At 46.2% G+C, this 16,973-nt stretch overlaps 1 protein-coding gene across 1 annotated transcript; it reads left to right on the top strand.

The window, feature by feature from the left end:
- Nucleotides 1–3,125: 3,125 nt before the first annotated feature.
- Nucleotides 3,126–4,844, top strand: LOC124163023 (uncharacterized mitochondrial protein AtMg00810-like). Its single transcript, XM_046539806.1, has 2 exons — nucleotides 3,126–3,355; nucleotides 4,688–4,844. The coding sequence occupies exons 1-2, from the start codon at nucleotides 3,126–3,128 to the stop codon at nucleotides 4,842–4,844; spliced, it is 387 nt and encodes a 128-aa protein (XP_046395762.1).
- Nucleotides 4,845–16,973: the final 12,129 nt, after the last annotated feature.

Genomic DNA, 16,973 nt, shown 5'->3' with positions numbered 1-16,973 from the left:
AAGTGGCTGCTCTTCTCGTCGCGTGTGACTCGGCGAGAGACATGTGGTGCAAATTGCATGCTGTATTCGAACAACAGACTAAACAAGCTGCTCACACTGTTCAAGCGGAATTTTTTGGCTTCAATATGAGCCTCGCCGACGATATGGTCACTCATATCGCGAAGTTTGAAGGGTTAGTCTTACGAATGCAGCAGTTAAACGTGAAGCCGGATGAGTCATCGTTGATGGTTAAGTTACTGGACACATTGCCCAACGAGTACGAGAGTCTGAAACAGGCATGGTGGGCGAGACCTGAAGATCATCAGACCTTCGCAAATTTGGTGGCAGTGCTGACTTCTGATGAAATACGTCGTTTGAAACGAGCTGAAAGAAAGGAAGAGGCAGTAGCACTGATGACTGTAAAATCTAAAATTCAGGGAAATAGTAATTTTTCCACTTATGCCGCAGGTTCAAGTAGAAAGAAAGGGGAATCTTCACGAGAGAAAGTAAAAGATAAAAGGAAAATCAAGTGCTATGGTTGTGGTGGACAAGGGCACATGAAAAAGGATTGTCCTAGTTGGAAACAGAAGAGGGTACAAAATAAATATAGTGCGCCAGACCGTAATGATGAGGCTGATCAGGCTTTCATTAGTGAACTTTTGAATGCAGAGACTGTTGGTGATATGTGGGTTGTAGACACCGGTGCCACTGATCATATATCTAACCAGAAAGAATGTTTCTCTTCTTTTGAACAGTTTTCAACGCCATTGAAAATACATATTGGCGACAAATCCACAATGGATGCACTAGGTAAAGGGACAATCAAGTTTGAATCCTGTGTTAACGGTAAATTGCTACCGTGTCGCATGGAGAATGTACTATATGTACCCACTGCCCGGAGAAATTTGTTCTCTGTTGTTTCCGCCCTTGATAAAGGCTTGTCTTTTAAGTCGTCGAAAACTAAGTGTGAATTTCTTAAAGACGGTGTAGTGAAAGCTTGTGGCGTCCGGTATGGACAATTATTCAGACTCCACATCCGTGTGCTGAAGTTAGATGTAACGGGTGCCAAAGAGATGAATGTAGCATCGAAAGACACACTACAAATTTGGCATGAGCGTCTTGGTCATCAAAATAAAAGACATGTCCTGAAGTTTCTCAAACAACGGGGAATCGAAGCTACTGAAGGTGAAAGTTTTTGTGCCGCTTGCGTTCAAGGTAAGCAGCACAGGAGTAGCTTTCATTCAAGAAGTCAGCGAGCCAAAGAACCTGGGGAGTTGATACACGCTGACATCTGTGGGCCGATGGAGTGTGAGTCTCTGGGTGGAGCACGTTACTTTCTATGCTTTACATGCGATTACTCGAGGTTTCGCATGGTCTACTTTCTGAAGAAGTCAGAAACTGCACAGAAGATTACAGAAGTGTTGCAGATCGTGAGGAATCAATGCAGACGACCTGTGCGTGTATTTCAATGCGATGGTGGTCGAGAGTTTGTCAATCATGAGGTAGAAAAACTGTTAAAGTCAATGGGTGTGGATTTCTGTGTCTGCAATCCATATACGCCAGAGCAAAATGGTTGTGCAGAGCGTAGTAACAGGACTGTGGTTGAACTCGCTCGCACTATGCTATTAGCAAAGAATTTGCCTAAAACATTGTGGGCAGAAGCAGTTTATACGGCTGTTTATGTTCTCAACCGAACAGGCCCAAGCAGTATGGATGGAAAAACACCGTATGAGATCTTTACAAGGAAAGAGTTTCATTTAGACAAACTTCGGGTTTTTGGTATCAACTGTTACATTCACATACCAACAGTCCGTCGGAAGAAATGGGACCCAAAGAGCCAGCGTGGGGTTTTTGTGGGGTATTCTCAGAATATAGATGGATTTCGAGTGTGGATAAAACCTGGAAACAAGATAGTTCGGAGTTGTGAAGTCGTATTTGAACCTGAGACTTGTGGGGGGCTGCTGACGTTATTTCCAACTGACGTGCATGATGAGCTGGAGCCTTCAAATGATCCTGAAGAGGACTGCGTTACTGAACCCACTGATAAATGTGAGAGAAACCTACGGGATCGTTTGAAGATCAAACCACCTGAACGCCTCATTGAGTCAATGTTAGCTGAGGTTGATGAGCCAAGCAGCTACTCGGAGGCAATGAAATCTGATCAGCGATTACTCTGGGAGAAGGCTATGGAGGAAGAGATGGCTGCCTTAAAGGAAAACTTGACCTGGACCCTCACTACGCTACCAGGTAATCGCAAATCCATCTCTAATCGATGGGTTTACAAAGTAAAACGTGCAGGTGATGGTCACATTAATAGATACAGGGCTCGACTTGTAGTGCGAGGGTTTAGCCAGCGAGAAGGAGTAGATTATAGTGAAACTTTTAGCCCTGTTGCCCGGCTCGATACTATACGAGCTGTATTAAGTATTGCTGCCAAGGAACACATGCATTTGGCACAATTTGATGTTAAAACTGCTTTTCTCAATGGGGTTCTTGACGAAGAAATATTCATGAAGCAGCCAGAGGGGTATGATGATGGCACTGGCAGAGTCTGCAAGCTTCACAAAAGTTTATATGGGCTAAAGCAATCCCCCCGGTGTTGGAATAAGTGCTTTAAGGAAGTTCTTAAGGACTTTGGACTGTGTGAGAGTGAAGCAGATCCTTGCTTATTTTATGGGACAAATTGCCATGACAAACTGATAGTGGTCATTTACGTTGATGATGGACTTGTGGTAGCATCAAATAAACATAAAATTACTGAATTTATGCAACGTTTAGAAATGGAGTTTAAAATCACTAGTGAACCAGTGGGATACTTCTTGAACTTACACATAACTCAAAAAACAGATGGTTCAATCTTCATAAACCAAAGTTCTTATGTGGAAGAGGTGCTGCAGCGGTTCAATATGGCTGAAGCAAATCCAGTTTCTACACCAATTGAACAGTATTTGAAAGAAGAGGAAAGGAAGGATGCTGAGAAAACAAGTGCACCTTATCGAGAGGCTGTGGGCTGCCTGTTGTATCTGGCTGTTGCTACAAGGCCAGATATAGCATTCTCGGTGAACTATGCATCCCAATTCCTTGATAACCCAGAGGTAAGACATTGGGGTTTAGTTAAACGGATTTTGAAGTATTTGCAGGGTTCAATGTCACAGGGGATTCTCTACAGTTCATCTGAGAATGGTGGGGAACTAGTTGGTTACAGTGATGCTGATTATGCCAGCGACCCCACTATGCGGCGGTCAGTCAGTGGCATTGTGTTTATGCATAGTGGTGGTGCCATCACCTGGGCCAGCAGGCGGCAACAGTGTGTGTCGCTGTCAACCACAGAGGCTGAGTACATTGCTGCTAGTGAAGCCGCAAAAGATGCTGTCTGGTTGAAGAGACTCTTTGACGAAATTTCCCCATTAAAGTGTCCCCCGGTGTTGTTCTGTGATAACATTAGTTCTATTAAGCTTGCTAAAAACCCTGAATTTCACAAGAGGTCTAAGCACATTGATGTACGTTATCATTTTGTTCGTGAACAACTCCAAAAAGGACAATTATCAATTGAGTATGTTCCAAGTAAAAATCAAGTTGCAGATGTTTTTACTAAGCCTGTTCCAAGAGTACCATTTGAAAATTTGCGTTCTTTATTGGGCATGTGTGAACTTTAATTTGAAGTTGAATGTGAATTATTTATTTGGAATGTAAGGGTTTTCTTTTAATTTCGCTACTGATGAAGTAAGAGTCATTTTGAGCAAAAGAGATGTTATTGATATTTGATGTATTTCTTTTGTTTGTTATTACAGCAATGTAAACTTTTTGGGGGAGTGTTGTAGAAAATGTAAAAGTTTTCAATTGCTGATTTGACTTGTTTTACGTTTTTCATTGCTCTTTTGTTTTTTTTTGGCTGACTGGGTTTTTATCGTGATTATTCCCTGTATGAGTCTAGTCTTGTTCTGCGCTGCGAAGAAGCAACAAATAAATTCATGTTGAGATAAGTCGATCTTTCATTACGGAACCTCAACAATAAGTTACTAATATTAAAAGAAGCAGAGTAAGTTTTATTATATCATGTGAAAACACGGAAATCTCCGTGGCAAGTCCTCAGCGTTCGGCACGCAAAACATGGAGATCTCCATGACCGGTCCACAACGTGTTAATCTTAAGGCTGAACAACCAATGATGATGAATATACCCACCTTTATAACCCGAGAGACGGAAGATTGTGCCACATTGACAAGGTCCCCACATACAATCTAATAAAGGAAAAGTTATGCTTTTATAAAAATTGAATCGAAATATTATAAGAGCCAAAAAAGTCCATGCAAGACAAATTGATAAGGCAAAATGCACTAAAATGGCAAAAGGCACATCTATGACACGGGAGCAAATACTGCAGCATATGGAAGTGCTGTCTATTAGAATTTTACCACTGCTTTAAGAAAAATCACCTACCTGAAAATTTCCAGTAGCATAAAATCTCAGGCAGGTCAATAATTTAAAACTGGAGGCAGGGGTAATCCTCTTGAGTCTGCATTTTGCGGAGAAATCATTGGGAGCAGTACATCCCCCACGGTATCTTTTCAGAAGCGGTACCGCACCCAGAACTCACTCTCCGTCAGCAATTCCATGGGATTCTCCCGGTCCCTCAAGATTCTTCCCGGAATCTGGTTACGTTCATTGTAAGCTACATGCCTCAAAAAATGGGCAACATTATTGTCAGGTACCTGCCAATACATGATGAAGATCTCAGAATCACTAAGAAAACTCTCGCCAAGCACCTATCCACCATGCGTGTTCACCACTGCCAGTCGCCGATGATTGCCGTCTGGCCAAGGCACTACCGCCGGAGCAAGCCAGCCGGTGTACCGGGCTGCTGAAGAAAGCACCAGTTGAGAGCCGCAATCCTATGTTGTGCAGCGTCGTCAAGGTTCTTAAAATTGACTCGCGGCCAGACGAGTAAATAAAACTCCCATAATCCAGCTTGGACCGAACAAGTGCGCGATATAGTAAAAGCATCATGCTGCGGTCAGCGTCCCATGAGGAGTGGGTTAAAAACTTTAAAATATTTAGGGTCCTAAGACAATTATTTCTTAAAAACTGAACATGTTCCCGCCAATTTAATCAGTGGTCTAGGGCCGACTCCACATACGGAAGGGGTCTGCCATCCAGTTTTAAAACTGGAGGGGCAAAGTAACCTCTCTTCCGGTGAAAATGCACACATTTGGTCTTTTCCGCTGAAAATTTAAAACCAATCATCCGCAACCAGTTGCCTAGGTTATTTAATGCTAGCTGTAGTTGTCTGGCTACAGATACAAGTTTGGGCGACCGGTAAAAGATTGCCAGGTCATCTACGAACAGCAAGCTCATAGTTGGGGCTTTGACACAATCCGCCACGTCATTGACGGCTATCGCAAAAAGTGTTACGCTCAATACGGAGCCCTGTGGTACCCCATTTTCCACGGACAGTCCAACGGCCTGGTCTAATAATATCGGGGTTAAAATTTTGCTCCCTTTTGATTAAAAGGGGAAAGTGATCGCTCCCACTAAGGTCCTTATGCACAGAGAGTGTGAGTTTATTGACCAAACTAGTCGATAAAGTACACAAGTCAATGGAGGAGAAATCGCCGCTATAAGAGTTACAACGGGTTTTCTCGCCATTATTGAGTAAAAATAGGTTAAAATCACCAATAAAACTTGATAAAATACGTGCCCTGCGGTTGCACTGTCCCGGGGTGCTTCCCCATAGACGATCGTGAGCATTAAAATCTCCGAGTAAAATAAAAGGCTGAGGTAGCTGGTGAACAAGGGATTCTAGATTTAAACGGGTGGCGGGTACACCCTCCGGCAGATAAACGTTGCATACCATACTCGCCTTGGGAGCGTGCACCGTCACCGCTACCACTTGAAACGGTGTGTTAAGATTTATTCGGGAGGTGTAAAGTGCCTCTCGAACAAAAACCGCCACTCCACCATGGGCTCGTTGGCCACTAGTATCATCCAGTCTAAAAGCGTTAAATGTTTTAAAAATCCCTTGTCTGTATCCTTAAAATGCGTTTCCTGCAAACATATATAGGAAGGGTTAAAATCTCTGATTAAAATTTCAAGCTCCTCCTTATGCCTATAAAAACCGTTGCAGTTCCACTTCACGATAAAAGCCATGATTAAAAATATAAAAGAGGATTAAAAGTAATAAGAGCAGTTGAGTCACGAAGGGCGCTTGAGGCGCTTGACGTGATTCTTCTTCCATCTGCTCTCAATTTTTAAAATATCCGTATCGGATAGGTGCCCTAACTCCATTTAATTGGTTTGGCTCTTTGGAGCCTTATCAGAGGGGCCGGGGGACTGAGAGTTCCCGCATTTGGTTTGTGTAGCCCGGGTGCTGTTTTTGTTAAGTTTCTTATTTGGAAATTTCGTTCCCACGACTTTATCCTTGTTTGCCGGATCTGTGGCCTTAGCCAGCGGAGCCGATTTTTGCTCTTCAGCCTTCTTGTTCATATTTTCTTCCGTCTGAGTCGGGATGGTGATCTTGGCGATAGGAGTGGAAGCGATTTGGGCGAAAGATCTAGAAAAGGTAGGAGCTACTTGATCTCTGTACTTTTTCCTCGCCTCAAAGTACGGGATCTTATCGACTGTCTTGATCTCCATTATTTTTCGCTCATCTATCAACTTCGGGCATTTGCGGGAGTACACGGGATGAGCACCCTCGCAGTTCACACAACGCTGGTCACCATTGCACTCACCTTCATGCTTGTCCAGGCCGCATCGTGGGCAGGTGGCCTTGCCTTGGCACCTCGTGGCCATATGACCGAACTGCTGGCACTGGAAGCATCTCAGGGGTGCCGGTATGAATGACCGCACTGGGACCGATTCATAACCGATGAACACTCTGTCAGGGAGTTTTTCACGCGCGAACGTGAGTACGACAGATGTCGAGTCTATTCTCTCTCCGTTGCGCCTTGTAGTGAGTCGACGAGCATCAGAGACTCCTTGGGAGGCCATCTCACGTTTGATCTCGCCGATCTCAACTTACAGCAGATCAAAGTGGCTTACAACTCCCCGACAGGTGTTTAGGGTGGAGTGCACCTCGACCCTGACGGGAATATCATGAAGCTTATTAAGGTTATTAAGGTTTAGTAGTTTTTCACTCTGGGCTTTATTATCAGTTTCAATGAGCAGTGTACCATTGCGAAGCTTTTTAGCTGATATCAGCTCCCCGGGAACCAAAACCGATAAAACTTTACGAATAAGGAAGGGGGACGCCTTTTTCAGGTTCTCCCCTTCCTTCTGGCACCTCATTACTAGGTAGCGCTGACTAGCGCCGTGAACTTTAACTCCCCCGTCGTCTGGACGGGATCTTTTGGTTGGAGGTAGAGTTTCTTCAGCCATCCAAGTACATTAAATTCATCCCCTGGGCTCCCCACCCACCACCAAGCCACACATTTTGGATGCCACCCGCAAGCCGGAATGGACGTCAGGGCTACCCAAGGGATATAGGAACCTTCAATAGGGGGTCTCTTTTGGGTTAGAATCTTCAGCGCGGGGGCCCTCCGAACCCACACGCCTTCGGCCGCCCTACGGAGACCCCCATATCTCCAGCACTAACCCGTCCTGGCGTACGCTCGGAAGGAGCCGCCAAGCTCCCCAGCCGCCAGGAGCCAATTGACCTAGCTGGGCTCTTCTCGGCCACCCGTTTTTCGGGGAATCCAGGGCCGAAGTGGGGTATTGAACTCCGGCCCATACCGGGTTTCCGATGCCCAGCTGGGTGCCAGAGAACTCACCCACCAGGATCCCTTTCTCCCCCTTGTACGGGTCTCCACGCACGGCAAACACGTGGGTGATTCTGGACGCCAGATGTTATGGCTACTCAGAAAAGCAGAGCCACATGCTGTCTGGACACTATCCGAGCGAGCGACGGGGTTTTTTAACGAGGTTGTCTCCTCGGTGGGCTCGGGTCTGTGGGGTCCCGGCTCCCCAAAGGAAGAGATCACCCTCTTCCCCCCATGCGGGGCAGTAATCAAAATATTTGGCAACTCTTTGAGGAGTTACTATTTCCCTGAGAACCTTTATTTCAAATGTTCCTGGAACTGAATTAGTAAAGCATTGTTGCTAACATAAATAGAATACAATGTGTCGGTTTTTAGCCATTGAATCCTTGTTCTTGCTTTGATAAACTTTAAACAAGGCCTAGAATGAAACCAAGGCATTCCGCTCCCTTTGAGAAGTTGACGTTTGGTTCTCGTCAATATAACAACCATTTTACAGCCCGCCCTTACTCTGCACCTGCGAAATGCTCACCCCTTAGTCGACCCATGTGTCATATAAGCAGAATATCACTCCCTCAAATTCTCAAGGTTTGGGTATTTAGGCGACTGCTCCTTCATTCATTCTCTCGCACACTACATGCTAGCAAAGCGGACTCCATGAGCTGTGTCTAGGTAGTACGCAGTTTACAGTGAATACATTGCGTGCATATATATTAATATGCCTCAACTAACGTCTCAACAAAGAAACCAGGTGGTTGGGACGCTGGAGGCCAACATCTCTTACAGCGAAATTGCGCGATGAATGGGTGTTGCGCCTTCAACGATGACCCGTCTAAAAGCCAGGTGGGATGAAGATCACACCGTGGAGAGGAGAGCAGGGCAAGGGAGGCCACGGTCCACCACAGTGGAGCAGGACAAACGACTCGTCCAATATGTGAGGAACAACCCATTCATAGCCGCCACAGTGGCTAGAATAGATTCTAACTTCCCAGCTACCTCCAGGACTGCCTTGTAGTCGTCTTGCCAAGGTAAACCACCCGCGGCGGGCTGCGCTGAAGGAGGTGTTGACTCCCACACATCGTGAGTTTTTGCGAGAACGCATGCAAATAAAGACGATGAATTTTGGAGACGAGTGGTGTTCACAGATGAAAAAAATTTTTCGTCGTGTTCATCGGGGCCAGTTCTTGTTTACCAGCCAAGAAACTCGCGTTTTTCTCCTAGATACGTCGCGGAAAGGCAAAAGAGTGGACGACTTTCTATCCACGCCTGGGCATCACCCGTGACGGGCTAGGAGTATGCTGGCAAATAGAGGGAACTCTGAGAAGTGACCAGTATGTCCTAATTTTGGAAAATGTCATGCTCCCTTCCGTGTCCTTAACGATGGGGGAAAATTTATTTTCCAGCACGTGAGTTAACATTGATTTCTCTAAAGCTATGGAAATTCTGATTATATATCACTTTCCATGTTTCACGAATTATTAAAATTTATATTCCATTTACATTTTTTACTCCACAACCAGGACAACTCTAGGGTTCACCCATGTCGCAACAAGCAACGAGATGGTTTGCACTGAACAACGTCACCCAAATGGAATGGCCCGCGCCTAGCCCTGACCTCAACCCAACAGAGAACATTTGGGCATTAATGATGCGGGAAATACGGGAAGAGAATAGAAGGACCCACAATGCTACTGAGCTATGGGAAATTGTGGAGGATGCATGGGAAAGAATTCCCGTACAAATACGTCAAATATGTGGTACTCTAAATGTCCCGAAGACTGCATGAAGTGCTACAGAACGACAGCGGTTGGATCGATTATTGATCGAGTTTAGTCTTCCAGAAGGTTTCTCTGGGGTCCTCTCACTTTATCAGTCAATTCTTGATGATGAATTAATGTGCATTGTGCAGGTATTTCTTTTTTTCTAAGAGAATTTTTAAAAATATCCAATTGCTCACATGGGAAGATTTCTGCAATGCGATTTCAGACTCGCTTGCTCTTTGGAATTTTCTCCCCGTTGATACATGCTCCGAGTTGCACATTCGTCTGGGTGTTAGCACCAGCCCTCAGGTAACACGCGATTTCTAACCTGAAGACAGCAGCTGAAATGCCAGTGAAAAAAACTTTTGAAAGAGGAAATCCCGACAAACGAGTTAGGCTTCCATTCACTCTATGCTCTTTTCAAAATTCTCCTCAGATATATCATAATCCAAATTTGCAATAGCTAATAGGGCCTTGCTCAGGGAACCCACAGTTAAGGCAGATATACCTCGGCCCTTACCTTATTAAGTAATGCTATTCTCATTTATTCAATTCGAATATAAACCAGTGAGCAAGTAATTCCAGTGGTTAAGCATGGAAAAGATAGTTAGCTTATTTTATATTGCAACCATTATTTGTAATATAAAATACTCTGTCAATATGTTCTCGGTAAATTATTTGATTTTCCATTCGATGCCGTTATATCTAGTGAAATGCAAATACGTATGCAATCAAACACACTTTCTGTGTAAATAGCTGTCATCAATTATTTCGCTGGTGCTCGTAGTAGTAGTAGTAGTAGTAGTATTTGTGTTTAGGGTGCCTCGACATTTAAGGTCATTTGCACCACAGACAATCTATAAAAACAAAAATTTTAAAAGATGCATTAAAAAAAAAACATTTAAACATTCATAAAAGTTTTGAAATAAAAGGGGTTGTCAAATTATAAAAAGGTTGGAATTTAAACACTGTTAATTAGCCCGGTCTCTATTAAAAACTTTATCACTCGGCTGACACTATCAGGGTCGTCTCCTAGGATGTGCCCTAGGTCTCCTCCGATGTTCAGCCGATGGCGCACAGAGCGGTATTTCTCACATTCAGTCAGGAGATGTCTCACAGTAATGGGAGAGTCGCAAACATCACATAGGGGTGGAATTCTCTCTTCGGTGAAGAGGTACGAGTGGGTGAGAGCGCAGTGCCCAATTCTCAATCGTGCGATTGCGACCTCCTCCCTGCGGTTCCTCCTGACAGACGTGGGCCACGCTGAAATTACCGACTTGATTGCGCGCAGTTTATTTCCGGTAAGAGAGCGCCAAGTCTCTTTCCACTTTTCTAAGGCTATCTATTTTGTGGTCGCCTTCAAATCTTCATATGGTACCAGCACAGAATCAGCAACGTCGTCCTCGCTGGCTGCCTTCGCAGCCGAGTCGGCCTTCTCATTTCCAGCAATACCCACATGTCCAGGAACCCACAGAAAACGGATTTTCACTTTTTTCCGAGCAAGGGAAAGTAGTCTACTTTGAATTTCCTGGACGATTGGGTGACTGGGAGAAAAACTGGAAATGGACTGCAGGGCGCTAATGGAGTCGCTGCAGACCATAAAGGACGCGTTGCTACACTTAATACCATCCAGAGCCATCTTTATGGCGAACAGTTCTGCCGTATAGCCGCTACACAGCGGACTGAGCTTGGCTTTGAGGGTTCCATGGTGAGACGAGACCACTGCACACCCGCACGCACGCTCCGACTTCGATCCGTCCGTGTAAACAGGAATGAAGTCGGGGTGGCGGTGCATTACCTCCTTGAAGCTATGCTGGTATTCCGCGGCAGTTGTCAGAGATTTTTGATTTTTGTGGAGCACAAAGCTGACTTGTGGAGAAGGTACCTGCCAAGGTGCATTTTCCGAATTCCCAATGGGGTACACTTCTGGGAGTATAAACTCACTGTCAAGGATAAAATTATTAAAAGTAATACTTAGGGGTCTAGTTGTCCTAGACCGCCTGTTAAAAATATTTATAAAGTGGGTTAAAAATAATATTAAAACTAGGATGCCCTCTCATTGTTAGAATTTTAGCAACATAGTTGCACATGAGGATGTTTCGGCATGCTGTCAACGGGATCTAAGGGACAGAATCTAAGTAAACACTCAAGACCGGAGAAGTCCTGAAAGCTCCAGTTGCCAATCGAAGCCCCGCATTGTGAACCGTGTTCAAAGGTCTCAAATAGCTTTCACGGGCAGAGGAGTAGACCAAACATCCATAGTCTAATTTCGAGCGCACCAATGCTCTATACAATAAAAGCATCGTGGAGCGATCGGCACCCCACGAGTAATTACATAGATATCGCAGGATATTTAAAACTTTCAAACATTTGTTTTTTAAAAAATCAATGTGCTCACGCCAATTAAGGCGGCGGTCAAAAATCAAACCCAGAAAGCGGGCTGAATCCGTATAAGGTAGAATTCGGCCGCTCAGGCGAAGTTCTGGTGGAGGAACTTGTGCCCGCTTACGATGGAAGTGGACACATTTCGTTTTTTCAACGGAAAAACGAAATCCACTTCGATTCGACCATTCCCCAAGTCTGTTAAGGGTCAGCTGGATGACCCGTGCGGCACTGGCAATTGTGGATGATCGACAGAAAATGGCCAAGTCGTCCACGAATAAGGAACCCATCACTGGTGTTCTGACGCATTCTGTAACGTCATTTATCGCAATGGCGAAGAGTGTGACGCTGAGTACAGAACCTTGTGGTACCCCATTATGTTGTGTAAAAGGTCCGGATAAATGATTACCTATTCTTACTTTAAAAACACGGTCTGCTAAAAAATTTTTGATAAAAATTGGGAGATTTCCTCTTAGGCCCCACTCATGTAACGTATTCAGAATCTTCTGGCGCCAGACTCGGTCATACGCCTTCTCCAGATCGAAGAACACGGCTATGACATGCTGGCCCAAAAGGAAAGCCTCCTGGATAAAATTTTCGGTTCTCACGAGGAGGTCTGTGGTGGATCTACCTCGCCTGAAACCGCACTGGATATTGGAAAGAAGGTTCCGACGCTCCAACCACCAAACGAGCCGACGGTTCACCATTCTTTCCATGGTCTTGCATAGACAACTGGTCAAGGATATTGGCCTATAATTATTTGGGTCTGTTTTATCCTTTCCTTGTTTGGGGATAGGGACAACTACGGATTCCCGCCACGCTGTAGGGAAGCTTCCCTAAACCCAAATTTGATTGAGGGTATGGAGAATATCCATCAACGCGATCTCCGGTATATTCCGAAGAAATATGTTTAGGACACCGTCCACTCCTGGCGCGGTGTCTTTGGAATCCGCTATGGCGGACTTCAGTTCCCATAAGGAAAAAAGATCATTGTATCCGGCTGCTGCGTGCGATTCGGTTAAGTTCAAGTGTGGGGAGCGTGCCCTAATAGACAGGAAGGTTGCTGAGTAGTTCTCGTCGCTGCTGGTCTTGGCAAACGCTTCCCCGAGAACGTCGCATATCTCCTTCGGTGTGTGAAATGTCACACCTTGAAATACAAGGCACGAAACGCCGTGAACATGCCGTGCTCCCGATATAGCCCTCACCTTGTTCCAGACCTGAGTTAGTGGAGTCCTGTTGTTGATGGAGGATACATAATTTATCCAGGAGGCCTTCTTTGACTCCTTTATAATTAGTCGAGCCTTTGCTCTGAGTCGTCCAAATGAGGCAAGATTAGAGGCAGTTGGAAACTTATTAAAAATACGGAGGGCACGTTTCCGTTTCTTAATAGCTTCGGCGCATTCCTCATTCCACCATGGTACCGCTGGTCGACGGATTGCGCCCTTAGATAAGGGGACACTACGTTTCGCTGCGTCCACTATGCTAGCGGTTAGCACCTCAACGTTCTTTGTTCCGCCCCGAAGAGCATCGTACGCGAAATTAAAAAAATTTTTAAAAACAGATCAGTCGGCTTTGTGGACAATCCAGTTGCCCTCGCGGATAAAATTCGTATTGTTAATCTCGTCAGATTTGATTAAAATCGGGAAGTGGTCACTACCACAGAGATCCGTATGGACAGACAGTTTCAGTCTTGTAAAAATGCTGCTCGTGCATAAGCACAAATCAATGGAGGAATATTCTCCGTTAAAGGAGTTAAAGCGTGTCCTCTCGCCATTGTTCAATAAAAAGAGGTTAAAATCTCGGAAAAAGCTGCTTAAAATCCGTCCCCTTCTGTTGCGTTGGGCAGAAGGGCCGCCCCACAGAGGATCATGAGCGTTAAAGTCACCCAATAAAATATAGGGTCGCAGCAATTGACGTATGAGGGCTTGAAGGTTATTGTCATTTACCGGAGCATCTTCCGGGAGGTACACGTTGCACAGCGTTACCTCCATGGGTGCATGGACGGTGACGGCCACAGCCTGGAATGGGGTGGTTAGCCGCACAGGGGAGGTGTGTAGGGTATCCCGGACCGCTATTGCTACACCACCTTGGGCTCTTCGCCCACTCAAGTCATCCAACCTAGTCACACTATATCCCTTTAAAATTCCCTTGTCTGTCGATTTAAAATGCGTTTCTTGTAGACATATACATGAAGGGTTAAAATCATTTATTAAAACAGCCAGCTCCTCCTTATGCCGATAAAATCCATTACAATTCCATTGTAATATAAAAGCCATAAAAAGGTTTAAAAAGGGTGAAAGATAAAAACAGAAAAAAAGATGTAAATATTTAAACTTGGAGCAGCATTAGCCCGGAAATCTGTGGAATCATCGCTTCAAGCGACTTTTCCTTCCCTTATTCCTGACTTTTTCGATCTCTGTGTCCGAAATACAGAGATCTTCGTCTATGTCCTCCTGCATCGGTTCCATACCTTTGCCGGAGGGACCAGGAGAGGGAGTTTTCTCTCGCTGGTCAGGTTTTCTGGTGGTTTTCTTTGCTGTATTTTTGGGAGACACTACGGAGGTGTTAGGGGTGTTTTTTTTATTGTTGCTACTGTTACTCGCATTCGTTTTTTTTTAATACATCTATCTGCTTTTCAGGTTCCGTCTGTGTAGAAATGGTGCACTTCTTAACTGGAGCGGAGGCGATTGCGGCAAAGGAACGCGAGAAAGAGGGGGCACTAAGGGCTTTGAACTTTTTCCTTGCCTCTAGGTAAGATATTTTATCCACAGTTTTAATTTCCATAATCTTCCGTTCCTCTTTCATTTTCAGGCAATCGCGAGAATAAGCCGCGTGCGTACCCTCGCAATTCACGCAGCAGGCCGCTTCAGCACATTTGTCCCCATCGTGCTTGTCCTTGCCGCAGCGCGGGCAGGTGGCCTTGCCCTCACATCGCGTTGCGATGTGGCCGAATTTTTGGCACTGGAAACAGCGCATCGGGGCTGGTATGAATGGTCGCACGGGAACTGATTCATACCCTATGAACACTTTGTCAGGGAGCCGGTCACACGTAAATGTAAGCACTACAGAGGTGGTGTTTACTATTTCTCTATTCCGTTTCGTTGTCATCCGACGAGCGTCGCACACTCCCTGGGATGCCATCTCTTGTTTGATTTCGTCAGCGTCCACATATAGTAGGTCGAAATGGCTTATAACTCCCCGACAAGTGTTCAGGGTTCGGTGAACCTCCACTGTCACTGGGATGTCGTGCATCAGTTTCATGTTGAGAACCTTCTCACTTTGCGCCTGGTTTGCCGTTTCGATCAAAAGGGATCCATCCCGTAACTTTTTGGCCGATTTTATATCACCTGGGACCGTAGCAGAGAGGACTTTACGAATTAAGAAAGGGGACACTTTTTTTAGTGTTTCCCCTTCCTTCTGACATTTCATTATAAGAAATTTATTGTTTTTCATTTCTCCCCCATTCGTTTCCGGACGGGATCTTTTTGTTGGAGGTAAGAAGTTATTATCCATACGCTCGTACAAAATTCGTCCCCTGGGCTCCCCACCCACCACGGAGCCACACATTCGGGACGCCACACCGAGATCTGGTGTGGTCGCCAGGGCTACCCAAGGGATATAGGAACCTTCGATAGGAGGCCTCTTTCGGGTTAGAACCTCCAGCGCGGGGGCCCTCCGAACCCACACGCCTTCGGCCGCCCTACGGAGACCCCCATATCTCCAGCACTAACCCGTCCTGGCGTACGCTCGGAAGGAGCCGCCAAGCTCCCCAGCCGCCAGGAGCCGATTGACCGAGCTGGGCTCTTCTCGGCCGCCCGTTTTTCGGGGAATCCAGGGCCGAAGTGGGGTATTGAATTCCGGCCCATACCGGGTTTCCGACGCCCAGCTGGGTGCCAGAGAACTCACCCACCAGGATCCCCTTCTCCCCCTTGTACGGGTCTCCACGCACGGCAAACACGTGGGTGATTCTGGACGCCAGATGTTACGGCTACTCAGAACAGCAGAGTCACATGCTGTCTGGACACTATCCGAGCGAACGACGGGGTTTTTTAACAAGCTTGTCTCCTCGGTGGGCTCGGGTCCGTGGGGGCGCGGCTCCCCAAAGGAAGAGATTACTCTCTTTCCCCCGTTCAGGGCTGGTGCTCGTAATGGCCATAAAACTCCTGTCAATGTAGAGGAATTGTTACAGGCCATCGTCTCGTCGTTACAGGTAATATTTTATTCCCAAGCCATAAAAATTTGACATATGAAGGGTATAAACGTAGTTTACTATATTATAGACTTTTTTTTCCCGCACGGGGGGAAGAGAGTAATCTCTTCCTTTGGGGAGCCGTGCCCCCACGGACCCGAGCCCACCGAGGAGACAACCTCGTTAAAAAACCCCGTCGCACGCTCGGATAGTGTCCAGACAGCATGTGACTCTGCTGTTCTGAGTAGCCGTAACATCTGGCGTCCAGAATCACCCACGTGTTTGCCGTGCGTGGAGACCCGTACATGGGGAAGAAGGGGATCCTGGTGGGTGAGTTCTCCGGCACCACGCTGGGCGTCGGAAACCCGGTATGGGCCGGAGTTCAATACCCCACTTCGGCCCTGGATTCCCCGAAAAACGGGTGGCCGAGAAGAGCCCAGCTCGGTCATTCGGCTCCTGGCGGCTGGGGAGCTTGGCGGCTCCTTCCGAGCGAACGCCAGGACGGGTTAGTGCTGGAGATATGGGGGTCTTCGTAGGGCGGCCGAAGGCGTGAGGGTTCGGAGGGCCCACGCGCCGAAGGTTCTAACCTGAAAGAGACCCCCTTTCGAAGGTTCCTATATCCCTTGGGTAGCCCTGGCGACCACACCGGTTCTCGGTGTGGCGTCCCGAATGTGTGGCTCCGTGGTGGGTGGGGAGCCCAGGGGATGAAATAAATCAATGTATGGAGTCTGAAATTCTTCCTCCACCAAAGAGATCCCGCCTGGACACAGGCGGGGGAGAAAAGTCATTTGAAAGAGCCAAACGGTTTCTGTCATTGAAATGCGCCAAAGACGGTGAAAATTTGAAAAAGGTATCTCCCTTCTTTATTAAAAAAGCACTACAAGCCCTTATTCCAGGAGAGCCAAACTCAGT

Source organism: Ischnura elegans, chromosome 7 (genome assembly GCF_921293095.1).
Source record: "Ischnura elegans chromosome 7, ioIscEleg1.1, whole genome shotgun sequence".
NCBI classification, from domain to species: Eukaryota; Metazoa; Arthropoda; class Insecta; order Odonata; family Coenagrionidae; genus Ischnura; species Ischnura elegans.
The sequence above is the reverse complement of the archived record's forward strand: the minus strand, read 5'-3'. Positions and strand labels throughout refer to the sequence as shown.

What these genes read in the sequence shown, in the direction of transcription:
- LOC124163023 (XM_046539806.1), top strand. Translation starts at nt 3,126, where the DNA reads ATGTCACAGGGGATTCTCTACAGTTCATCTGAGAATGGTGGGGAACTA. An exon ending in GCCGCAAAAGATGCTGTCTG is followed by an intron (nt 3,356 to 4,687) that starts GTTGAAGAGACT and finishes CATTATTGTCAG; the next exon opens with GTACCTGCCAATACATGATG.